Source organism: Canis lupus, chromosome 26 (genome assembly GCF_003254725.2).
Source record: "Canis lupus dingo isolate Sandy chromosome 26, ASM325472v2, whole genome shotgun sequence".
Taxonomy (NCBI): Eukaryota; Metazoa; Chordata; class Mammalia; order Carnivora; family Canidae; genus Canis; species Canis lupus.
The window spans coordinates 33,768,445-33,796,117 of NC_064268.1; the positions used below are offsets into that span (position 1 = coordinate 33,768,445).

The following is a 27,673-nucleotide window of genomic DNA, read 5'->3' on the forward strand; positions in this document are numbered from 1 at the left end:
CCTTCTGAATAAAGAGAAAGTACCAGCTGTTCTTAAAAGACAAATGATAGAGTTATTACTATCATCAAGGCCAAATTTTGCTCCCAAATAGAGTCCCTAGCACATCAATTGACTTCTTTCCAAAAAGATTACTTGTAAATGAGCTTCTAAACCTTCAAAACACAACTATATAAAAGGAAATACTAGCATTTCCCTGCATCCACATAAAACTAACATTCTAGTTTTCCATAGCCCTACAATCTAGTAAGAATCTAATACTTATACATAATAGATTCTTGTGTGTTTGTCATGGTAGGCTGATTTTGTAACCAAAAACCCCAAAGAATTTCAGGGCTTAACCTAACAAAGTCATTTTTCTCTCACGGGACACAACAAGAATATACACGGTTGGGTGGTATTTTTGATCGCATTCCAGAAAATGGAGATTTAGGGACTCAAGCTCCTTCCATCTTGCGTCTTTGACATTTTTTATCGCTTATTTATTCAGATTGAGACTGGGAAGGAAAAGGGAGGTTTGCACATGGGGAAGATTTAAGAATATCCCTTTCTTTCCGCTTTAAATTGGCCAGAGCTCCATCCCATGGCTCCACTAAACTACAAAGGAGATTGAGAAATCCATTCTCACTGGGTTCTCAGTAGGAAAGTAGAAACAGCTGGTGAGCGGCTAAGCGGCCTCTGCCACAGTCTGTATTTCTGATTATCGGTCATCTACTTCATTCCTTTCCCCACATTTAGAAGAAAGTCCTGGATCACAGCTGTGCTGTTGCATTCTGTCCTCTTTGCCAGGTTCAGAAGGAATTTTTGGTGGCCCAGCGATCTGACAAATATATTCACCTGTTATAGATGCTGGAGAAGAAACAGGATATCTAGTAGGAACTCGCATTTGAAGAGGGCAAAAGTGGCAGGTACACAGAAGTCACCGTTCCATGCCAATTCTGAAAATTCTTAGTTATCTTAGAATCCTCAGTTTAGGAAATTTCTTTCATTAAACCCTATTTCTACCACCATGGTCTGAGGACTCGAGTTTGGTCATCCTCTATGACTACTGAATCTCTCCTGTCCTGTCCTATGTAGTGTCTTGCCCACTTCACGTTTGTTCACATCTAATATAAGATTGGGAAAGTGAACCCTCTTTCTATTTCATACTCCAGATACCTGCTTGTACTTTGGGGATCTGTATTAGTAAGAATCTGGCAGGAAATTCATGTATATGCTGACTGGGTAATTTGAAGAGGGTTTCATGAAAGGCCAATTTATGGAGGGTGGATGCAAGGAAATAAGAGATAGTGGAGGATCATGGGGACAAGGGTCTGTTAGAACTTCCTGGCCTGACGAAGTCAGGGGGAGATAACGCTTACCGAACCTCTTATATTCAGAGTGGACAACCCTACAGGATGGATGGCCATGGCAACCCTCTATTGAAGGAACCATATATGAGGAATAACTACCCTTGTTCATTTCTTCCCTTCTCCAGTATTCTGTTGATGTTCTCCACTGCTCAGCCCACCCATGACCCATGTCATCACCCAGGAGCCTTTCAGTCAGAGAGTGGAATTAGGAACCAATTCAGCACCAGTCCAGGAGGATGGATCCTTTGTCTTGAGGCCATGGTTCTGGCACCTCTGGGGGCTCCAGAGGCCATAAGATGAGGTCTGGTGACAGGTTAAAAAAGAAATTCTGGTCAAATGTAAACAGAATGTATTTTTGATACCTCAGTTTTACCTCCGTCTCTTTTTTTTACTCAGGACCCATAAGAAAAGACAAAGTTACACAAAAATTGCGTCAATCCCTTTTTCTAATGAAGTCAGATTATTTTTTTCCTCTAAAGCCATAATCGGGATCAATGTACATGTTTGTGGGAAATTTGGACACATGGACCTGGATGGCAATAGTGAGCTAGAGGTACAGGATTGGAACTGGCGGTGTGACCTGTTTGAGTCTACATGGAAAGCAGACAGACCCCTGGCTTAATATAGTCTGTTCGCACAAATTATGAGACTCACACATAGTTTGAAAGATTTCTATTTAGTTGAAATATTTCATGTAATATTTTGGTTTTCTTCTCTTGAAAAATACAAAGATTCAGCAAATCTGGACCTTTTCTCTCAGGTGGCAATATTCATTAGAAATGAGTTGTGGGATCTCTGATTTGTCACACTCCCATTTCTCACTATCATTTTCTGCTTTTGGCTACTTCCCCCATTTAAGCTACTTGCCTGGTCCTTGAAGCTCTTTGACTTTTTGACTTTTGATAGGGTATTGATGGGAAACCCTATGTAAAGAACCTAAAGCCTATATTAAAAATACATGCCAATATGAAATTATCCCCTAGTATAAATTATATTCAGATGTGCGGTGCTAAATATGTTAATCCAGAACATTCAGTTCATGCTTCTGATGAATATGCATTTATACATTTTTCAGTTGTGTATAATGTGTGTGTATGAAAATATGTGATTTAACTTTACATTTTCTATCTCCATATTGGTTAATAGTTAAGAACACACATTCTTGAGTTCGCCTGCACTTAATCTGGTCTAAGATATTAAAAGTCTCTTTATTAGTTTTTTTTTTATTATTTATTTAAAAAGTGGAATGGGGGCACCTGGGTGGCTCAGTCAGTTGAGTGTTTGACTCTTGATTTCGGCTCAGGTCATGATTTCAGAATCCTGGGATGAAGCCCTGCATCCCACTCCATGCTCAGCATGGAGTCTGTTTGAGATTCTCTCCTTCTCCTTCTGCTCCCTCCCCAAATAAGTAAATCTTTTAAAAAATAAATAAATAAAAATAACAAAATAAAAAGTGGAATGGTAATAATAACTGACTGATATGTGGTATTTAGAATTAAATGAGTGAAAAACTATAGAGTATTGAGGAAAAAAATACGTGATAGGTCATACACACTGAATAGATACTATTTTTCCGTTTTTCTAAAGAAAGGATTCAGTAAATGTTAGCAGAATAGAATTGATTTGTAAACAGCTGCTAAATTAGCTCATTTTAGTCCCATATGTAAATGTGATCTCTTTATTCACACAAACATAGACCTGACTAAAGCAGACATGAAGACTATATATGATGATTCCCCATAGGATGAATTATTCTAACTAGTCATATCTCCACTTCATAGTCACACTGGATAAGTGATCCCTCAAGATTGTAAAACCTGTGTTATCCATTATCTTGGGTGTCCTTAAATATCCCAATTAGGAAAGTTTGCATACCTTCTTCCATGTCTTAGAAAATAACCAACAAAACAAAGACACACAAACCAAGCAGAGTGGAAGTCACTGAGGGTCCTGGAACTTCTTAGACAACAGCCATAGTCCATCAGTCTCCACCTGCCCCAATAAGGAGTAGACACTGTGTAACTAAAAGTGTCATTTATTCCTACATTAAAATGGGGAAGCCTGGGGTCTCTGCATAGTAGGGAAGAACTGGACATGTCAAAGCTTTAGTTCTAGAAGTGCTAGAACTGGTTCTGAATGGGTTCTGGTTTTCCTCCCTCCAGGTCTCCGTGGTCAATCAGCTGGACATGCAGGTCATCGTTTCGAACGTGCCCCCGACTCTGGTGGAAAAAAAGATTGAAGATCTTACAGAGTAATGGTTTTGTGTTTCTTATATATTTATTTTCATATGCCTCTAATTTTATGGGATTAGGTCCTTTTAATCATTATAGGTTCAGATCAAACATATATTATAAAACACCATCTTAATAATTCAGCTTACCCTTTTCCTGAAACAGATGGCTTCATTTAATATACGCGAAGCTTCCGAGAGTGCCTTCAAGGAGGTATGAAAAGTAGATGTGTGAAGATGTTATTATTCAGGATGCTTTGACTAATGCCTCAACAGAACCTCAAAACCCTGCATATAAGAAATAAATCCTAACATTCATTATTAGAGTATATATCTTGATTTTGCGGCCCCAAATTATTCAAAAAGCTCATTATCTCAGCGACCCAGCTAGTCCAGAGAATGCCATTTCTCAAAGTGATGTATCTAGGTGGCTAAAGCTTATTCTTTCAAAAACCATGAAGACTAATTTTAAACAATATACATTTTGAATTATTCCTGAATACATGCCACGTTGTACCTTTTGATCTGTGTACACCGAACATGTCAGTGTTGACTCAAAGTCGTGACTATTTATGAAGCTACAGTTCTCTAATATTCTGAATGCTATAGAGGATGATTAAAATGCCTTTCTAGCTCACTCTGAGCTCTTCTAACCTAGCCTGACATCATTTCATAATTTTTATATGGGCGCTTACTTATTTTGTGTCTCCCCTTGAGTTCAGGCTGACAGAGGTCAATCATCACTGCTTCTCTCTGGCAAAGTATCCCTCATTTCCAAGTTGCCAGAAGAAGCTTCAGATATCAGACAGCTAAATTTTCTGTAATTATGTGTCAAATACAACAGGTAAAGCACTGATGGAAGCTTGAGTGCTTCTCCAGTAATGAAAACATATGTGCTCTGTAACAATTATTTCTTGCTGTTTCACAACTTAACCTTTCCGTGTCATGGGCAGTGTCCTATGGAGAAAGTCATTCTCAATGTTTATGCTTGGAATATCAATTATGCAGTGTCTGAGCTACTTCTGCAAATAGGTTTATACACATTTAGTGTCTGTTAAAATAATAGCTGATTACACCTGAGAAAATCAGGAACCACACCTGTCTCTGAGCCACTTTAATGTTATCCATGGAAGCAGGCTTTGTCTGATTGTAGCATCAAGAAGGTGGTACAACCATAATCAACCTCTTGCCCTTTGTTCTGCTCCATTTTTCTTCACAGTATTATCTAATATTTTCATTATATGTCAATTTCCCACCAAAGTACAAGCTTAATGAGGTTAGGAAATCTATCTTTCATTGTTATAATTCCAGTTATAGAGTGGGCACCCAAAGCACTTTATTGAATGAAAATTTTATACAAGTAGAATCATGATTCCCCTTTCTCATACTGAAACAAAATTTATGAAAGCTGAAAAAAATGACAACAAAGAAGTATAATTCCTTAGGAGTTTATATTTTTTTTCCCTCTTATGTGGAAATGAAGATCTGAATGAGAAAAACCAGGCGCCTTTCAAGTCTTGAGAGAAATGTATCCCTGTGAAAGGGGCTTTGGCTTCTGTAACATTAGTTTAGAAACACGAGCTGGGGCAAATAATGTCCCCTTCCCCAGACTGCATCACCATTTCTAGTTATCTGTTCATAAAAATAATAAAGCTAATATCATGGGGTTGTTGAGGACCCCATGAGGGGTCCATTGAGGACCACAGGAATTGTGCCTGTTCAATGGATAACAGATATTCTGACAAATGAGATTAGTGACCCAGTCAGGAGGATTGAGATAGAGATCCCAGGTTTTCCATTCTACCCAAAGAGGGTAGTTTAGTATGGAGCTCAGATTATGGATTCAAACAGAGAAGTTGCAATCTTATAGCTGTGTGACCTCTGAGCAAGAAACTTAACACTTAGGGCCACACATCTTCATCTTGAAAATTAGAACAATGATGACCATCTTCGTTGCTTTGTGAAAGAATTACGCTGGAACTTGCTAGTGCAGTAAGCATAGCAGGCACATACCTGATTCCTTATCGTAGATTTTTAAAAATCTGGGTTAATTTAGATAACAAAAATTTGTGATCCCTTTAAAAAATAGAATTTATTTGTAGAGCAATTTTATATTTGCAGCGGCAAAATTAAGCAGAAGATATAGGGAGAATTCCCATATGGCCCCTTCCCTCACTATCAATCTGGCCCTAGGCTGGCACGTGTGTTACAAGCAGCAAGTCTACACTGACACATGGCAATCGCCCAAAATTCATAGTTGACATTAGGTTTGCTCTTGGTGGCGTACATTCTGTGGGTTCGAACCAATTTGTAATGACATCTGTCTATCACTATAGTATCATACAGAGTAGATCCACTGCTCTCCAAGTCCTCTCTCCACCTGTTCATCTCTCCCTTCTCTCTTCCCCTGGCAACCACCGATCCTTTACTGTCTCCATAGTTTTGCCTTTTCCGGAACGTCATATGATTGGACTGATAAGATGTGTAGCTTTTCCGATTCCTATTTGGAAGCTGCGAGTGGTAGTGATAAGAAGGGTTAGATCTGATTCCACACGATTCAGCACCTTAGCAGCCAGAGGAAGAAGAAAAACACATGTAAGGAAGTAGACACCAGAATGACAGTTTATAGGAGTTCATTGCTCCAGTGGCCAGGCTAACCAACACCCCCATTCCCTGTAGACGTTCTCAGATCGCAAGTCACACCATCACCAAAGCCATTTTCTGTATCCCATGAAACATCCTTACCCTACGAAGTGGGGAACCTGAATTTCATATGATCATCACTTTTATTTCTTCCTGTAGGCAGCCCTGTACGTGAGGCCAGATCATAAATCCACAGTTTTCTCAGTACGGGTAAAATCAGTGCAAACTGGGAGGGTCGATAAAAGAAAAATGTAATGGCCTAATACATTCATTTCATGATGGAGAAGGTTTCGCAGAGGGGATCTGTATCCTTTGATGGCAGAGAATACAATGCCCAGAAAACAGAAAGCACCTTTAAATGGGTGTTGTCATAGTGATGGTGATGATTATTCCCCATTCCCCTGGAATTGGCATAAATGGCCCTGCGCTGAAAATTGTTTTATCATTTTTGATATTTTGGGCTTATAGAATTAACCAATGGGCCTTTCTGGTGAAACATATTTCTTTTAAATTGCATTAATGTATTTAGCATGTTCCATTGAGAATCTGTGCTCACAGGTGGCCTTTCATGTCTATGTTCTGAAGTATTTAGGTGGAATTTAGGATTTATCTCTTCCTGGGCCTTTTGTTTCTCTTACTTAGACATTCTTGAGATTAAGGAGTGGGATAAATGACTGCTAGGGTAAGGATTGGGAAACTCTACCTACTAGCAAACCACTGGCAACAGTGTCTGAAGAAGAAGGTAGGAAATGCTTGCATCCGTGTCTCTGTTCTCCTTCTGCTTCTTCATGGAACCCAAATGAGTAAAAGAAGCGTGGGATTCTAAAATGTAAATCTTTAAGAATCTGCATAAATGGCATTTTTGAAAACTATACTTGAAGGACTTTTTAGAAACAGGGTGGTACAGCAGAGATTGGGATGATCATTGAGGTCACAGAGTTGCTCAAATACTTCACTTACTTTCTAAATGCAAAATGAATATTCAGTGATAGTAGGATTTTACTGAAGTAGGCGTTGATTTGATGTAGAAGGGCCCTTCTCCATGATATATTTATACAGCATCTGAAATGTACCTGTGTAAGTAACTTACAGCTCCTTGGATTAAGGTTACAAAACATACTTAGAAATCTAGCCAAGATGTACATTTCTAGGAGGAGAATTATGAAGCCTCTTGGAAAGAGAACCTATGAAACAGCAAACAATATATGCTAGCACTTATATTTTCTTAAATCAGTGTAATAAAGACTGGCCTTGAAGGGACAGGTCAAATGGAAAGGTAAATCAATAAATACGTTAGCTTGGATCATTCTTATGGTCTCCTTAGTTAGAGCTGGAGGTGGGAGTTCAGGACACCATTTATAAAAGGACAGACATTAATATTGTAAATATTAATGATAGTAGACCAATAATACATTTAAAAACAATCTTTATAGTATTATTTACATTTTTACTACATTATTTCTCCATTATAGTTTTTAAATGTTAACAGTAATTTAAAAACAATACTTTTGGGACGCCTGGGTGGTTGAGCATCTGCCTTTGGCTCAGGACATGATATCCGGTCTGGGGATCAAGTCCCACATCAGACTTCCTGCGAGGAGTCTGCTTCTCCCTTTGCCTGTGTCTCTGCTTCTCTCTCTGGGTCTCTCACAAATAAATAAATGAAATCATTAAAAAGATAAATAAATAAAAATAAGTAAATAAAAATAAATAAAAACAATACTTATGATTTTAATGACAGTACTAGTGTAAGTAAAACTTTATTTCCAAAAACATATAATAGTCTGAATTTAGCCTGTATGCTTGCCAAGTCATAATTTAGAGTGTTATACTCTCCAGATAGAAGAAAAAAAAAACTTATTTATTCTATTCAAATTCCTTTAAGAAAACACCTTGAGGAACATCTCATGTAAACTTCCTAAGTGATGTCTTAACTGCCCCCCTACCCAGGATTCCTTTTGAGTTCAGAGAACCCTAGACTCAAGTGCCTGGCCCATCAGTGACCAGCTGGGAGGTATCAGGCTAGTCAATTAAACTCTTTAAGTCCTAATATTCATATGTGAAGCTGGAAATTTATTCATTAAATAAAAAGTAGTTACTGGTTGTAAACAAGCACTGGAGATGTAACAGTGAACAGAGCAAAGTCTCTGTTCCCCTGGAGCTTACATTCTGTTGGGGGAAAACAGGAAATAAAAATAATTATTTTTAAATTTAATTTATTTAATTAAAACATTTAATTAATTTTATTAAAAATATTTACAAAAGTATAACATTATTTATATATAAAACATATAATATGTGGGCAATAACAAAAATACAAGTGGCAATATGAAATGATAGAAGAAAGGTACTATTTAATATGGGATGACTGGAAAAGCCTTCTTTTTTTTCTTTTTTTCTTTCTTTCTTTTTTCTTTTTTTTTTTTTTTTTTGAGAGAAGCCTTCTTATCAGCTGAGGTCTAAGCAGAAAGACATTAAGAGAGAGACCCATGTGGCTACTCTGATGAGGGAGGTGGGGGGTGATGTGGGGAGAGTGTTTTCCCAGAGAGAGGATACTGCTGATGTGAAAACCCAGCTGTAGGAGCATGGCTGTCCTATCGAGATAGGAAATGAGTATATAGGATTTCACAGGCCAGCTGGAGGATTTAACGTCTTACTCTGTATGAGACACAAAGTCCTTAGAGCTGATGGTCCAGTATAGTAGCCACTAGGCATCTGAGTCCTTGAAAGGTGTGGCAGGTCCAAATGGAAGGTGATCTAAGTATAAAAATACACACCCGATTTAAAAGAATTGGTGCTCCCCCCACACACACAAAAGAGAGACAATATCATGAATATTTTTGATGGATTATATGTTGATATAATAATTTTTGGATATATTAAGTGAAATAAACATATTAAAATTCATCTCACCATTTTTGTTTTTAATCTTTTAATGTGGGTACTAAACTTTTTGAATTTTGGGATCCCTAGGTGGCACAGTGGTTTGGCGCCTGCCTTTGGCCCAGGGCGCGATCCTGGAGACCCGGGATCGAATCCCATGTCGGGCTCCCAGTGTATGGAGCCTGCTTCTCCCTCTGCCTGTGTCTCTGCCTCTCTCTCTCTCTCTGTGTGTGACTATCATAAATAAATAAAAATTTTAAAAAAGTAAAATAAAATAAAATTTTTGAATTTTCATGTGACTTGCATTATATATATATATTTATATATATTTTTATTTATATATATATATATTTTGCATTATATTTCTTTTGGCCTACACTGCCTGTAAGTTTTGCACAGAGAAATAATGTTCCAGCTTAAGTTTTAAAAGGTTGTTGAGTAGAAGATGGAGTGACCAGCTGTGAGTCTGTAGCAGGGGTCTAAGGAGAGGCCATTGGTGGTTTGGACTGGTGGTAGCAGTGGACACAAGGAGAGGTGATTAGATCAAGGGTATATTCTCCAGGTACAGCCTTTAAAACTTGTCAAGGATTAGATGTGTGAGCAAAAGCAAGAAGCAATAATGACTCCTTGGTTTGAGGTCTGAGCTGATGGAAAAAATAAAAATAATATTTTTCTTATTTGGCCACTGAAGAATTTGATAGCATGATCTGTGAGAAAGTCATGGTATTCTGTTCTTGGTGAGCGTTGACTTTATTTAGCAAGATTTGTTTTTTTCCCATCATCTTTCTTGTCTGCTGTATTTTGAATGAACTTGGTGTAAGTTCACACTTGGCAATCACACACTGATTTTAAGTGTACTTAGGAAAAGGTTGTGTGTTTGAAACTGGGGAGGTTATCACCAGAAGCTCATCATAAATGATCTAATTTTTAAAAGAATGAAATATAGACATCTTAATATACAACTCAAAAACAACATCTTCTATAATAGGTATGTAATAGCTATAAAAACTGAAACCGGGCATAAAAATAAAACACTAACTTAACATAAAATGAAATTCTACTTCTTAATATTCAATATGACTTTTATAATTCATTATTACTTGAAAAAAAGCATAAGTATGATTTGGTTTTATTCAAAGCTTTGGTGATTCTTTGTTTCAACACGAAGCAAATTCAGCTGCTTTTTTTTTTTTTCTGAAATACTCAGTTTGGGGCTTTATTTTGGCAGAGAAGGAGAAGTAATCTCTTTTTTGCGAGAGCAAATACTTACTTTCTATTTGTGGTAAGAAGTCATAGTTCTTTACAGAATTGAAGCTAGCCCAGAATGCAATTAGACTTTTACAAAATAGTGTCTCATGTTGTTACTCATGCACATTCTAGTAATATCTTTAATGCTTAATTCCTTGAAATGTGGAAAAGTAGAGAAATTTGAAGTCCAGTTTGTACTTCATGTCATAGCAAATTTTTTAATTATCCTCAATATGTCAGTATTGAGCTAAACACATGGAATCATAGTTACAAAGAGGATTGCTCCTTGACTCTCACTTCAGGTGTCCTATTTGTGAGCATTACAATGCCCAATTTTGTCTAAATTCTTAGTTAATATTTGGAGGTATGCCATCATAGCACAATGTGAATAAGTTATTTACATTAAAGATTAAACTTCTGTCAAAATGGCTCAAATTCACAGGACTTGGTGTTTTGTTTCTGATAATAGCTTTCAGATATATTAGGGTAAATTCTTAATTTTTAAATTTCATATCACATGGATTTTCCAAATTCATATACAGTTGACCCCAAACAACCTAGAGCTCGGGGATGCTGTACTGTTGAAAGTCCACGTATAACTTTTGACTCACCAGAAACTTAACTACTAATAGCCTGCTGTTGACTGAAGCTTTACCAAAAACACAGTTGATTAACACATATTTTATATGTTATATGTGTTATATGCTACATCCTTATGATGAAGTAATTTAGAGAAAAGAAAATGTTAGTAAGAAAATCATAGAGAAGAAAACGTACATTCAAGGTACTATCCTGTAAAAATGCCATATATATGTGGATCCGCTCAAACCTGTGGTGTTCAGGGGTCATGTGTATATTTTCCTCCATGCAGAATTAACCAAAAACAAGTGACTTATCAACTAGACTTTACTTTTTCTTAAGATTCCATTGTATAGTAATTCAGTAAATAATGATGTGTGCTGGCGTCCTGCTGTCAATAGGCTTGTTTTGTATTATAATGATCAGAATACACATCATTCGTTCATTAACAAATTTCAGAATCTTTATAGTGAAAACTATATTAGTTCCTGTTGGGAAAAATTAAAAGTACCGAGGGATAATAAATCGACTTTCTCAGTTAATATTTGCCATCTGGTACATGTAATCTAGAAAAATTTAAATATATAATTGTGCCACTCTCCCATTTTTCTCAGCAATATGCATTTACAAAAAAAATGGGCTTAATTGTAAAATTTACATGATACATTTTGGCAGAATCAGTATTTTTTTCTCCTTTTGTCTTTTCTTTCTTTTTCTTTCTTTCTTTTTTTCTTTTTCTTTTTTCATTTCTTTTTTTGTTTTGTTTTGTTTTGTTTTGTTTTGTTTTGTTCTCAAACCTTTGAAAACTATGAAAAAAATCCAAAGCAAATAAAATATGTCTTGTAACTCCATTGGGGATGTTTTAATTTTACTTTTATTTTAAAATAATGCTTGAAATATTTGAACTGGGCACCTGTATGATTCAGTCAGTTGTCTGCCTTTGGCTCAGGACATGATCCCAGGGTCCTGGGACTGAGTTCTGCATCATGCTCCCTGCTCAGCAGGTAGTAGGCTTCTCCCTCTCCTTCATGCTCTCTCTCTCTCTCTCTCTCAAATAAATAAAAGAAAGAAAGAAAGAAAGAAAGAAAGAAAGAAAGAAAGAAAGAAAGAAAATAGCAAGCTTGAAGACTAGATTTTGATTGAGGGAGAAATCAATTTAATTTATAAGACAATTATAATGAAGGTACCAGCATATTAGCTCTAGTATTCTTATTTTAACTTATGATTTGTGACATGATAGATAGATGGGTACTTATTAACACAGTATTAAAGTGAATTTAAAAAGTTCAATGGCAGTTAATAAAAGACAAAGTTAATTTATACAGAGCTATATAGTCTATCCTGTGATTTGAGGAAAGTGCTTTTTATACTCCAAAAGTAAAATCCATTCACAAAATCAATGAAGAAAGGCATTTTCCAGCTTCCTATTGTACTTCTCTTTTCATCCAAAAAATCTTTGGAAAAACAACTGGGGAGACTGGAGAGAGAAGTAGAAACAAGTAGAATGCCATAACCTCTGTTTTACTTTTCCCAAATATCACACCATTCAGTTCATTTTCCTTTTCAGAGATTTTGCTTGCACCAAATAGAAGTAGAATGTGGAGGTAGGGTGAAAGATCATTATGTGTGACTCCATTAAAACATGAGTCACTTTTGCTTTATAAAGCTTTTCAAAATTCATAGTGAGCATTTGTTCCTTTCAAAATTCTTCTTTCTATCATATTCTTTTAAGTTTCATGGTGCAGAAATTTCACCTAATAGAACAGCTTACTTTTTTTTTTTTTCAAGTAGGCTCTACACCCAGTGTGGAGCCCAGCATGGGGCTTGAACTCACAACCCTGAGATCAAGACCTGAGTTAAGATCAAGAGTGGGACACTTAACTGACAGAGCCACTCAGGTGCCCCAAACAGCTCATTATTTTTTATAATCAGACCCAACCTGTGGTACAAGGTAATAGATCATTTCCTTGTGCACCCACTCAGTTCCGACATCTGATGAGCAAGAGCCAATTCCTCTATTCTCTTAATTACACAGACGGTTCTTCTCTTAACTTTATCCAATTTGTGCACAATTTACCTCTCGGTATGGTGCAGCTTTTTTTTAACGTGAAAAATAAATTCAACCAAAGTTTTTTTTTAACCGAAGTTTAGATAAGAAAATTCAATTTATATCAGCAGCGATTTTAGATACTTTCATTTATATCTAAATTGTATTCTATGCTAAATACAATTATTTTTAATGTTCCATCTATTCAAAGAGAATTTCAAGCATTTTACAATGATGCATACAATAAAACAAAGTAATATATATTAACATGAGCCTTAAAATAAAGCAAACAGAATAGAAAAAAAAAAAAATAAGAGTCAAGAATGAGACTATCACAGGGATGATGTGACCAAGCCATACAGAATCACCAGAGGAGTCCTGAACTTGGTTTTCATAGTGTTAGGGCCAGAGTGAAAGAACCAAACCAAGGAAAAAACAAACAAACAAACAAACAAACAAGTTACAAAATTGAAAACAGAAAACAACAACACTTCTGGTGTAAAGACAAAACCATTTCTGAGTGAAATGCCAGATTGGAAGGGAATGTCCGTATCCAAGGACATCATAGGACGTACAGAGTGTGATGTACAAAGTGTCCCATGTTCTTAAAATGTTACCTGGGAGTGGTCTGGGTGGGGTCTCTGAGGGTCTGTATTAACAGGCATATCAGGAAAGCTTGTGTTGAGTCCCTGCAGCCATCTGTAGTGCCTGGGGGTGCTTTAGCCAGGCTTCTGCAAATCTCTGACAAGTATGTGGGGTGAGTCCCTATGATGCTGCTAGTTAAATGCAATCCATTTACTTCATCAAAAGGCTGAATGGGGTTTGCAATCAGAAAATGCGAGGAGTTTCTGTAAGGACCACAACAAAAAACTCATCTTTGCTGCGTGCTCTTTCCAACTTGTCGGGTTTTGTGCCCTTAGTGGATGCTAATTAACTTCTCGTAGATAGCTTTATGGCAGGTCTGATTACTTTCCCCGTTGTACAGATGAGCTCCCTAAGGCTTTGAGACGTAGTAATGTCCACAAAGACACAGATAGCAAGTGGTAGAGGTTTAATTTGAATCTCCAACCAAAGGCAGCAGCAGCCTGGGTTCCTAACCACTCCCTCTTTACAAGGCTTCTTAAGAGGGAAACTGAATTAAAAAATCCAGTGCATCCTTTCTTGGGCGTGGGCTGCTCCCTCACACACAAATTTTCTTCGTGGAATGGTAGCTTTAGGTTGGCTTCTTCGCCCAAATGGGTAATTGAGAAGATGACTGCTGCAATAATTTTAGTGTAATAACTAAAAGGTAAATCAACCATGAGTAAATACCTACTTCAGCTACAAAGCTATTTCTGTAAGCCTCCACACTTAATTTTTTTATGATGCAATGTCTAGTTGAAACTCACTGAAGAGGTGCATATAGGTAACTGGATAAAGTGATGTTGTAAATTAAAATTTAGGGTCATCTACCAAAAAAACTTGGCTTGAGAATAAGTTAAGTGAGCCGGTTCATGACCGGTGACTTCAATTCGCGATTTAAAGGAAAAAGCTATTCACACAATACAAAAAAAAAAAAAAAATCAGTTAAATATGCCTTTCAATATTTATCGTAAAATGTATTAATTTACCCGACATTATTTTAAAAAGCTATTTAAATAAACTTTTACCAGTTTAAATTATAAACTAGTTTAAATTTTAATGAATTAATGTGGTGTTGCAAAAAATGTTTTATATACATGTATTTTCACAAAAAATTTATATGTGTATAAAACAAATTATATACAAATACACATATATAACACACTTAAACATATTTTAGGCAAATACATAGGTATTTTATATAAATACATAGGAGTACATATTATATGCCTGTATTGTATATGTATACATATTACACATGCATATAAAAATACATATTGTATTAAATATACAAAGTATATTTATATGCATCTAAAATGTACATATTAATTATATTTAGAACTTTGCAGTTTTTGAAAATTTGTCTAGAGGTGGCCTAGTAACATATTACTAAGTATTGTGAGTACATAACGGATCTTTTAAACTAAAGTAGAACAATAAACCCCAAATAAAAATTTAGGTTTTAATGACTGTAACTATTATATTAATTCATTTGCACTATATTTGGTTCTTAGAAGATCAAAGACTATCCCTTCTTTGGAGAAAGTTTGTTATAATCCAATACTATTCAGGGCAGCCCAGGTGGCTCAGCAGTTTAGTGCCGCCTTCAGCCCAGGGTGTGATCCTGGAGACCCAGGATCGAGTGCCACGTCAATCTCCCTGCATGGAGCCTGCTTCTCCCTCTGCCTCTCTCTCTCTCTCTCTCTCTCTCTCTGTCTCTCATGAATGAATAAATAAATAAAATTTAAGAAAAAGTACTATTCTGCTATACATCTGTTTATACTATTTGTATTTGAAGTTGCTGTGTTGCTCCCAAGAACTTAGAGTCAAGGTAAATATAAATGACCACATTTTTCCAGAATGCATGTTATTTTTGAAACTCTCTAATGGGCAACCTGGCAACTTTAGGCAGAAAGCAAATTAAAGGGCTAGTGAAATGACAGAGAGAGGCTAGCAGGATGACTTAGACCAGGACGAGGAAAATGAGACACGTGCAGTACACCTTTGCAGTACACCTTGGCAGTGGGCTGAGGCTTCAGGCCGTGGAGGGAACTGCGCTGGAAGCTATTGAGCTAACAGTGTCTGTAAGAGGAAGGAACATCCACTAAGGAAAGGTCAAGACCAAAGGCAGGTGCAGGGCCTGGGAAGCAAGGACTGCGGGAGCGAGTCCTGTGAGTGACATCAGGCTGAGGAGCACAGAGGTCCTCAGTGAGTGAGTTCCAACCATTTTACACTCCGGGGTCATCTTCAACTCCAGAAACAAACTCCAGAGAGAAAGTGGCCTGGCCTGAGTCCCCGGCAGTCCTGTTTGGGCAAGATGAGGCAGGACAGGAGCGTGGTGGGCACCAGGCTAATGCCTCCACTGAGATCAGGAGGGTTGTAGGGGGAGAAAGGAAAGCCCTGCAGCCAAGACCCAACAAAGTTCAAATGGGCCATGGGGGTGATAATGCCTTTGTCGTCGATGCCTTCTTTTCGTGTATGTGATGAGGACTCAGTACGAGTCTTGTGGTATGGACAGCACAGTCTGTCATGGAAATAACTGGCCCTCAGAGAGCTGGGCTTCCACGTGCCATCAGGACACAACCTATAGGATGACGGCTCATGACCACAGTGGGCGGCGGGGGGCTCGCTTAGGCCGTGCGCATCATTGTTTGTCATTGTTGGTGGCAGAAGAAACTTTAGTGTGTTATTTTGTAGCTGGCTCAAACAGTTTTCAATTATAATTAAGCAGTGCTGATGCGAGTCTGTGTGTCTTAATTGAAAGAGAAGCAGCCAATGCAATTGGAAATGTGGGGCCTCATGGCTGTTTCACCGCGGACCTAGCGGGTCCAGGAAAGGGGATCACGGGTAATCATTAGTCTAGTGTAGTTTGCTAAAAATTCTTTGCATATCCCCCACCTTGGCTGGTAATACGCACTCATTGCATAAGACTGCAGAGGAGTGAGAGAAGCCATCTCCTTTAGCTGTCTACCTGTGTGTCAAGTGAAAACAAATCTGGATTCGGAAGAGAAACTTGTATTTCTGAGGACTGTTCTAAGGGCAGAGAGAGGACATAAGAGACGAGGGAGGAGAACCATTGCACTAGAATGGTCTGACCCAGAGGTTCCACAGGACACAAGGGTTTGGAAGAAAAAGCCTTTCTTTGATTGGGGGCATGAGCAAGGGTAGGAAAAAACCACTGCAGGCCAATGGGGTGACAGGTCTGTGGACCCAGGCCAGAGCATGTCTTACCCCAGCATCAGGTATTCTGGGAGCGGCCTTGCGGCCTGTCCACTGTTAGAGGCTGAGCAGATGGTTCGGAATCCAGAAACTTGAAGGGAGGCGCAAAGCTCAACTGATATTTGGTTAACAAGAATGTTTGTTGGTTTGTTTGATTGATCCATTGGGACAAAGCAGTTCATCTGCTGATCATGTCTGAGGCAAAGAATGGGAATTCGGAGGATCTGTGCCTGGCTTCCCCCCATGGCTTAGAGAAGGATGGTTGTACAACAAATGGCTTCCAGGAACACAGCTGGCTGGAGGACGTCTTGCTGTTGTCCAGGAGCAAAGAGCTGCCGTAAAATCCAACACTGCCACCTGTACACGGGGCTGTTGTCTGAACTCTCCTCCCTATTTCCAGGGACGGAAGTAGCCAACATACTCCAGTGTATTTCCTTGTTCGGTGTCCACATAGTATTATTTCTTTAGAGATGCCAAACAGTGTGCACTTGATGGCAGGTATGAAACCACTGGGCAATCAGGACATTATAAAACAGAGGCCCCATCCCCTTCCAATCTAAAACAGAGCCCTAGATTTCTTTTCCTAAAATGTGATATCAGCCCATCTCTGAAACTTTTCTTCTATAAAACACCAGAGGGAGGGGGAGGGCAGGTGACCGAAATTTGTGGGAGGAAAGCAGAGCACTGTTCACGGAAGCTCTTATTTGAAAGTGCCAGGCATGGAAGTCTCCCAAGGACCCTGGGGACAGAGGACAGGATGTCCTATAGGGTGTCAGCTGGAGAGGACTGGTTGAGGTTCAGCTGGTTTTGAGAACAGGATTGTTCTAGGGATAAGCAGCCACTGTGTGAATAGTCTGGGGAAAACAGGACGGCCCAGCTCATGTGCCAGGGGTAGACCTGCGCGGGCCACGGTGGAAAACCCACAGGCCTGCGGGGTCTCCCTCAGAATATCGTATTTCAATAAATACCTCTCTCTCGCTGTTTTGATTTTTGCAGTTGAGTGCATTTTTCTCCACATTGTAGACCTAAAGCACCAGCAGACTGTATCATCACATAGTACCTGGTGGCTATGCATAAATCCCAGTTTTCTTGAGGTGTCAGGCAGCTTTAATAGCCTGCCGTGTAAGACTCTGGTTATACCACTGCCACCATAACTTTTGCTCATACACGAAATACTGGACTTTGCAAGGAAACAGCCCAGATGGTACAGGATGATGCGGAGAAGGGGTCCGTACCGTGCTCCACGTGCAATACAAAAGGCAACTGAAAGAAGCAGCCGGCTCTCTGAAAAAAGTGGGACCCTCTTTCAAGAGCCCTCTGTGCCTAGGTCGACACTTCAAGGGAAATAATGAAGCATCAGAAATTGACCTCTGAGCTCTAGTCTTTCCTTTATGCTTTTCTTTAAACAAAGAATAATCCATAAACATTGACTTATTCCAAAATGAACAACCAGAAAAGGTCAGAGCCTCTCTAGGTCAACTAGATAATTACTGGAAGTGTTTCTGCAGTTAAGCATTGCATGTATTGATCTGGTTTCAAAAGATTCATGCCTCTTGCATATGTCGCCAGACATATATTCATATTCATTAATATGAATTAATCTATATATTAATAATATGTAGATATTAATACTTGACTATGTGGTTCTTGCGTGGCTAATAATCAGGGATTCTGTTGTGTCTTTTCTTCCTCTGAGTTATTGAGTTGACTGGGCATGTAGTAAGTTCTTCGTCTCCGTAAAGTCTTTCCTACCTTGTTTCCCCCATTCTACTCTTGGCCTCACTGCAGATGGTTCACCACCCAGCGGCCAGTGTGCTTCCGTTACATGTAAGGCCGCACACATTACTTCCATGTTGAAACTCCAGCAATGGATCCTGGTTTTACTCAGAACAAAAGGTAACGCCCGTCCAGCCTTTACAAGGCCCTGTGTGATCTGCCCCCACCTTCTCTGCTCCAGCCACACTTGTACACCTGGCACTTCACACGGGGCATTAGCCATTTCCTCTTCTTGGAAGGCTCCTGCCGGCAATGTCCACCTTACTCACTGTCTCCTCGGAGTCTGCTCACATGGCGACGTTTCCTAACCAATTCTATTATTTTATTATCTTGTCTATCTTGCTCAGTTAGAAAGCAAGTTCTGTGATGTCGGAGATCATGGGTTTGCTCACTGATATATTCCATGTGTCTAGAACAGTGCCTGCACCAGAGGGTGCATTCAATAAATATCTATGGAATGAAAGAATGAAAATAAATGAATGATTGGATGAAAATTTCCACTTACCACTTACCTGAGTGTTGCTATAAATTTATTTAAAAACTATGATTCCAAAAAATATATATATAAATAAAATAAAAACCATGATTCCAACTTAATCTTTTACATTTTTAAACTCTGAAAATTTAGGCAAATATTTTTTTTTTTGGGAGGGGGGACCTGAGTGGCACAGTTGGTTAAGCTTCTGACTGTTGGTTTCAGCTCAGCTCGCGGTCTCAGGGTGGTGAGATCAAGCCTGAGTCGGGCTCCGTGCTTAGCACGGAGTCTGCTTGAGGTTCGCCCACTCTCTGCTCTCTGTCCCTCCCCCTTCCTCCTTTTCTTTCTCTCACTCTCTCTTTCAAATAAATAAATAAATTAAAAAAAAAAGATTTTTTTTAAGAAGTTGGGGAAGTGGAAATAGGAAGCTGAAGAGTTTTTAAAAATATGACTACATGGTTTTCTCATGCCCATTATAGGAAATTCAAGTAATGTAATATAAAGAGGAAAGTTTTCATGAACTTTTTTATGGCACACTCAAAATCACACCACCCGGACCTAAGCATTAGTAACACTATATAAATATCGTTGCAGACATCTCCCTTGATATAGGGAGAAATGCACAATACAGATATTACACATAAACAACGTTTTCTCTGTATACGTATGTGTCTGTATGGTAGTGTGCAAATAATTTGTTCTTAATGAATTTACATGTAGTAAATTCTCAGGACACTTGGTTCCAAACCATATGTATGAATTGGTTTGACGTACTAATAATTTAAAGCAAAACATAAACATAAAGGCAATTTAAACATCGGTACTAATTTATATGAGGCAGTTCAAAGTAAGGGACTAGAAAGCCATATTTAAAAAAAAAAAATCGTGAGCTCGGAAACCTTTAGGATGCACCAGTGTAACCATGTACATTTGAAGAGCAAGGCTAAAGAGCCAAAAATGTTCCCGTTTTAAAAAGTTCAAATTTAATTTAACATATATTTATCTTAGAAAAGATAAGGAAGGCATTCACGTTTGGATACCTTTTTCTTTATCATAAGAGATATTTCATTTTGGAGGATCTCTTAATTTTTAAGAGAAAAGAATTAATTCAGGGAGAAGACACTGCTACATGTTTTAAACGACATAACACATATTTAGACTTCATTAATTTATGATTCCCTGACATGATAAAGGAATTAATACAGCTATATTTCATTCCACATTTGAAGTCTTAGTCATGCATGATTCTGCAATATTCCGAGAAATACAGAAAAAAAAAAAAAACCCACAAGCTCAATAGACAGGTTTCTGCATTGTAGGGAAACGTGGTTTATGCACATATAAACGATTTCCTTGGAACATGCTTAATCAATGTGTAAATGCACCGCAGCAGTCATAAATTATTAAAATCCGGTCCTGGGACAGATAGCCACCTTCTGCCATATATTTAACAGTGTGCTCGTATTTGGTTTTTGATTTGTGAACTGATATTACTGGTGAGAAATCTGCTTTCTTTACGATTCCACAATATCATTAAATGTCTTGAATGAATTAGAGGCTGGGGAGGAGTTTATTAATGCAAACATTTAAGCCAAATTAATAATAAGCATAATCATCTTTAATGGAGCAGCAACTGTGTGCTCAAAACTGTGCGGAGATTTGACAACAAGCATTAGTGCATTTATTGCACACAATCATCCTTCGTGACAGATGAATTCCTCATTTTGTGGTTAAGGAGACTGAGCCTTTGGCAGCTTCTTACTGGTCTCAGATTTTGCATTTCATAAGTAAAGGAGCGGAAAGCCGAAGCCAAACATCTGTGTTCTCTTTACCACAATCATTCATGCCTGTACCAACTGAACTGTCAAGAGTGTAATGGGGTTTGATTCCCAGGCCTGCCTTTCTTTCTTTCTCTCTCTCTTTCTTTTTTTCTTTTTTTTTCTTTCTTCTTTCTTTCTTTCTTTCTTTCTTTCTTTCTTTCTTTCTTTCTTTCTTTCTTCTTTCTTTCTTTCTTTCTTTCTTTCTCTTTCTTTCTTTCTTTCTTTCTTTCTTTCTTTCTCTTTCTTTCTTTCTTTCTTCTTTCTCTCTCTCTCTCTCTCTCTTTCTTTCTTTCTTTCTTTTTTTTTTTTTTTTTTTGTTAAGGGAGCATAAGTCTCTCAGAAAAAGAATCCTAAAACACAGACAGAACACTGTTCCACATTCTTGTCTCCTCCTGCAGCCATTCTCTTCAGGTTCTGGGAAAAATGCATTCTTCTTTTCTTCATTGTTCAGCAAAGATCTCATCAGAAAAGATACTGTCAGGCACACAGACCTGTGGGTGTGAGCTGGTGAGAAAAGGAAGAGAATGAATAGTACTTTAATGAAAGGGACTTTGACTCTGCTGGTCCATATCCACTTAAAAGCAAACAGACAAAACAACTAAAAAGAAAATAAAAGCAAACAGACAGAGCCCTTCACTACCATTGGTCATGTCCCCCGGTGTGGGCACCACACACCTGCCCCCAATGGCACCGCCACTTCCCAAGGCTCAGTGTCAGTGCTGCTCTTCAGACAAGGGCCAAGCACCCAGCCCCTTACAGCAACACTTTTTTTAAAAGAGCAGAAAGCAGGTCAGTGTTGGCCTCTGAAGTAAAAGCTATTTCCTGGAGTATTAAAGGACATTAGATGATATTGTGCCTCCTGCCCCCCACCCCTTGGAAAGGGCCTCACAAGGGGGACTCCAAACGGAGCGTCCAATCTATAGATGGATTTTAAAATACTTGCCATGCAGAGTTATTAAAATCAATTCATTTACATTTGAATGTCTATAAATATTTAATAATATACATTCTGATGTTAATCTACATATAGATATAAACTTAATATAAAGTTTTTAATAAGGAAAAGACATTAAGGAAATTGTCATTTGTGGCAATAGAGACCACAGACACTTACGTGGGAATAACTTGTAGTTCCAATTAAAATCAAATCATGCAATCAGAAAAAAAAAAGTATTTTCCAGAAAATTACCTATAGGTTAACATTGTTTCTGTCTTTTCTGTTGAATAGCATTGATTCTATGCCAAAAGATAGGTCTTTTAGTTGTTTGTATTCAGCCAAATAGCTTCTGAGATTTGCATGCGATGTTTCTCTTAACCTGGTAAACCTGCCATTGCAAACCACCTCTGCCTTCTCTCATTGCTGTCAAGCTCTAAGAGTCTTCATACCCTCAGGGAAACAAGTATCCTAGTCCTGGACCTTGATGTACAGCTATGTGCCATGTCTCGCAGAATCTGGTGGAATGTTGAATTTATAACATCAACCACGTGAACTCAAGAGTTCTTAAGACCCGTGGCTCCTGTAAATCGCACCATTTATACAATATACTTGGCAGTTCCCATGAGACATGTAAAGCTCAAATGGTATCATAAATTCAAAAAGTCTAGATTCAAACAGGACATGGTTGATGACCTCTTTCTACCTTATTCAGTTTCTAGCATCATCGGAAGTTAAATGCTGAAAAAATATAGAGAATTTTTTTCAAGTGTTCATAGTCAGTAAACATTAGCAAAAACCAGGCTGTCATCATTTTTCATTTACTAAATGTCATTTCAAGTTGAGAGTGATTTTTTCCCCCAGGAAGCCCGTCAGAATGTCATGTTTGTACTTTGTTTGATTTATAGGATTTTGGATCGCTATGTTCAGGAGCAAATCCCTGGTGCCAAGGTGGTGGTGGAGTCCATTGGTGCTCGCAGGCATGGGGATGCCTTTTCTCTAGAAGATTACACCAAATGTGACCTGACTGTCTACGCAATCGACCCCCAAACCAACAGAGCCATCGACAGAAATGAGCTTTTTAAGTAAGTTGTTTTATGGTCTCTAACAGCTTTCTGGTGACAATATCACCTATAGATGATCTTGATCTTTAAGTTTAAAACCCACCAAATTGTTGTTGAAAGTGAAGTGTGAGCAGGAAAACCAGAGATAGCACCCAGGGTCCTCATGCCTACAGGTGTTCAGGCCCAGGTATGGGCGAGAGTGACTTTGGAGGTCAGAAGGTCCATTATGAGCAAGATGCAGTCCCTAGAGATGGCCTCACACCATAGAGATGACCTGTACTCCTGCTCCCACGCCCCAGCCATCAGAAGGGGGAAAGCACTGAATCCTTCTGCAAGTGGCAGTTTGCCCGTGACAGTGTCGGTAGGCATGAATTTTAAGAATAAATCTAGCTTGCCTCTAGGTTTTATTGAATCAGCAAAAATTAGTATCCTTTTCTCCCTTGACTTGGCAGTGGGGGACAGAAGGGACAACCCCTTCCACCTCAGTCTGTACCTTCCATCTATTTATTTCATTTCTGGTGAATTTGAATAATTGAGTCACGAATCCTAAAAATAAAGAAAATGCAGAATTCTCAGCAAAACGCTGCTATTTATTCTCTCTCTCTCAAATTATTTAGAACACTTAGAGCGCTTTGTTGTTGTTGTTAGTTTCAGCTTTGCTCTGCTGACACCTAGTGTCCACCAGACTGTTGGACTGCAATTCTTATTTAAATTGAAATATATTTTTACTTAAACAGTATATATTGATATATAAATGTATGTATATATTCTAAATATTTATTGGTATTGGTGCATATAGATGTACCTGAATCCATAATTTCAGATGTTAGTTTTTCTTGGTCTATACATGTATATATATACACACTAAAGAGCACTAAATAAATATATACATATTCTAATTTAAATATATTTCCATATGTGGCTGCATTTACATATTTAGCAAATATCTATCTACCCGTTTATTTATTAAAACACATACATTCTGGGCAACCCGGGTGGCTCAGCGGTTTAGCACCTGCCTTCAGCCCAGGGCATGATCCTGGAGACCCAGGATCGAGTCCCACGTCAGGCTCCCTGCATGGGGCTTGCTTCTGTCTGCATCTCTCTGTCTCTGTCTCTGTCTCTCATGAATAAATAAATAAAATCTTTAAAAAAAAAAAAAACACACATTCTGAATTCAGTCTGTTCTGAATTTAAAGCTGTTCTTCAACAAAATTTCACTGCTGCTATTTTAGCTACAATGAGATAGTGATTTAATAGCAATTTAACTATAAAAGAGCCATATTTATTAAGTATGTTATTCATCAACGTAAATTTAATAGACATTTGGCCCATAGGCAAATAGTGTGTTAATCACAGTGGAAAGTAGAGATGACGGAGTAGTGACTTCCTCTCAAATTCTACAACCAACCTCCAAATGAAGTAGCATTTTAGATCTACCAAGCCAACTTTTGCATATTGTATTAATTTTACAATCATTGAGAAACTACATATATTCTATTGAACTGTCATTAACATTTATCTTAAACACAAGGTGTATTTTTACAAACATTGGTCTTATTTTTAAATATGATGTTAGGTTGTTTGAATGTAGGGAGTTTTTCCTACCTATAAAAACATGTTTTCTTTAGGCTGTTAGTGTAGCTTTAAAGAGAATTGGACATGTAAACATTTTAGAGGGAAACAGTTTGCAAACCGAAGCCAGTTGGTTTTCAACTGGCATAGGAAGTACAAGATGAACATTGTTCATTCTAAACAAGTTTTCCTGGGACGCCTGGGTGGCTCAGTGGTTGAGCATCTGCCTTTGGCTCAGGGCATGATCCCAGGGTTCTGGGATCGAGTCCCACATCGGGCTCCCTGCAGGGAGCCTGCTTCTCCCTCTGCCTCTCTCTGGTCTTTCATGAATGAATAAATAAAACCTTTAAAACAGTAAAATAAACAAGTTTTCCCAAACCTAGATTATACTGTAAAGAGTAAGGATAGAAATTCAGTTGAATAACTATTATAGCCAGGAAAGAAGGGAAAAATAGAAAATAACTATAAGTCAAAATTTTCTGTATTGATGAGAGGATGGAACGACCATGAAGTATTAAAGCTTTCCCTTAGCAGCTTGAGCGAATAGCTGAAAGACACTATAATAATAGAAGTCTAATATGCTATTAATTATTAATTAATATAATAATCTAAGCCCTAGAATGGTTCCTTGAAACATTCCATAATGAATTTATAGAGATATATTTCATAATCCAAGGCTCATAATGCACCGATATTATCTCTCCTGTAGTTATGAAAACTATTCGTTTTTAACACTGAACAAATATACTAGAACATTAAGATGATCCCTTAATGCCCAGACCAATGGAAATAGGATTATTCTTTCAACTTCCCTTGATCCTAAAACCTAAGCTTCTGAGATGTTGGAATTCTCTGGCCAAAGAATTAGGAACAAACAAACAACAACATATTCTCCGCAAAGAGTTCACTTTGACTTTTATAAACCGATGTAACTATTTCAAAATGTTACTTTAAAGTTTATAAATGCGGAGGAGACTAGAATCACTAAAATGACATTACTTATTTTGTTTTGTAAGGTTATGAGTATTTTGATTTTTGTTGTCTTCGGTTATCTGAATCACTTCGATTTTTTGCAGTAAATATACGTTACGTTATCCTGCTTTCATTCTACTTGTGGTTCTTCGAGTTTCTTGAATCTGCATTTTGGTTTAGGTTTTTTTTATTATTATTTTTTAACATTGTTCCCATTTCTGGAATATCCTTAGACCGCATCTTTTAAAATATTTCTTGGAACCTATATTCTCTTGCTTCTCATTCTGGAACTCTAATTAAAATTCTTTTTTTTCCAAGTTTCTGGATGCTTCCTATCCTCGTCCTCCTCCTCTTCTCGCCCTCTTCTCTCTTTGTGCTTTACCTCAGATAATTGCTGTTGCCTTGGTTTCAAGTTCACGGATTTATCTGTTAGCCTGTTGATGTGCTCATTAAAGGAACTCTTCATCTTTCTCTCTTTTTTTAAAACAAAGTCTTTCATTTCCATTTGGTTCTTCTTACTGTTTCTTCCACTTTATTGAACTTCCCATCACTTCAAGCATGTTTGTCGCTTTCTGCTGGCTTCTGTGAAGTACTAAGCGGAGCTGTATCAAAGTCTGTCTGATGTCCCAGCATCTGGGCTGTGTCTTGTCTGGCTTCACTGCTATCTCTTCGCAGGCCCTGGGAGCCTGTGCCACTGGGGGCCTCTCTGCATCCTCCCTTCAGGGCAGACTCTCTCCCTTACTGCTTGGTTCCCCTCTCAGGGTGGAGAGGCACCAAGGTGGGTATTTGCTTACACCTTGTCCCCAGAAGCAGAAGAGTGGGTTTAGCCTGACCCCTAGGGCTTGGGATCCTTCCTCCCCCCTCCTTCTGTGGCTTAAGGCCCTTGCTCTGTAGGAGATACAGGATGGGAGAAGTGCAGGGTGCCCCAGCCAGAGCTGCTTGCTCCCTGTAACCATGCACTAGAAGGGGATGCCTCTTCTGTCTCCGGCCTTGTCTCTAGGTTACCTTATGGAGGTCCTTGGAAAACAGTTTGCAAGGGAGTACAATGCCAGCCCCTCTTGTGTGCGTGGGTCTCTTATGCTGATGTTAAATGTTGGTGCATATTTATCTTCTAAATATTTATGAAAATTTTAGCTCACTTCCAGGCACCAGGGTGGCTCAGTCTGTTGAGCATCTGCCTTCAGCTCAGGTCATGATCTCAGGATCCTAGGATCCAGCCCCACATCAGGCTCCCTGCTCAGCAGGGAGTCTGCTTCTTCCTCTGCGCGTCTAGTACCCCACTTGTGTTTTCTTTCTCTCTCTCTCTCTGTCTCTCTAATGAATGAATACAATCCTTAAAAAAAATAGCTCATTTCTTTTTCTTTTTCTTTCTTTCTTTCTTTCTTTCTTTCTTTCTTTCTTTCTTTCTTTTTTTTTTTTTTTTTTGGCAGCCACCTTTACCTTGTTCTGTGAAAGGTGAAACAATGCATGGTCTCTCCCTGTGCAGGAAACTCACTGTTTAGAATTTGGCATTTTATGTGCAAAAAAAAGTTATTTTATGATTATCTATTTGACTTTTTTGTCATCAGCATGGGAGCCACAGGCTCTTATGGCTTTCTGTACCCTCAACAGAAACAGACGATATTACTTTAAAATAGAACTTAACTAAATATTTGTTTAAAAAAGCAAAGACAATTTTAGCTCATGCACTTTTTTGTACATTCAGCCTGTTTAACATTGTCTGTCCAGAAGGCAAATGAGAAATGGAGAAGGTAGGAAAATCCTGGATACTCTACAAACTGCATTTATAATACAGTGTATAAGAACACATTTATACTTTAAAATAGAATCTGAATACCAAGTTCTTATAAAGCTTCTTTCAAATTCCCAAGATCCACATGGAAGCTAGCTCTGTCCCCAAATCAGAGAAAGTATAAAACAAAAGCCTAAAGGTCTGAGGCCACGTTTTCCACCTTAGGGTGGAAACCTCCAAACTTGCCTGAAATTCAGAGAAAACATCTGAAAAACAAATGGACAGTATAAAGTATATGCATAACCGCAGAGCACATTAAGGAAAAGAAAAAAAAAAGATACAAATTATAAAAGAGATCAAAATAAATTTAAAAGACAATGAAGATACAACCTGACAATTGTCGGGTGTCTCTGAGGTAAAACACTGTAGTCCTTATCACAGAAACATAAACCAAAAATATAATGAAAAGATTCCATTACTTTCCCAGACAAAATCAATGAAAATGT

The 27,673-nt window shown here is 38.1% G+C and overlaps 1 protein-coding gene across 1 annotated transcript in view; it reads left to right on the forward strand.

The window, feature by feature from the left end:
• Positions 1-27,673, forward strand: part of PCDH15 (protocadherin related 15) — a 906,505-nt gene that overhangs the window by 851,628 nt on the left and 27,204 nt on the right. Inside the window, 2 exon segments of the mRNA XM_035706656.2 lie at positions 3,512-3,600; positions 22,733-22,909. Coding sequence (XP_035562549.1) covers positions 3,512-3,600; positions 22,733-22,909 — 266 coding nt within the window.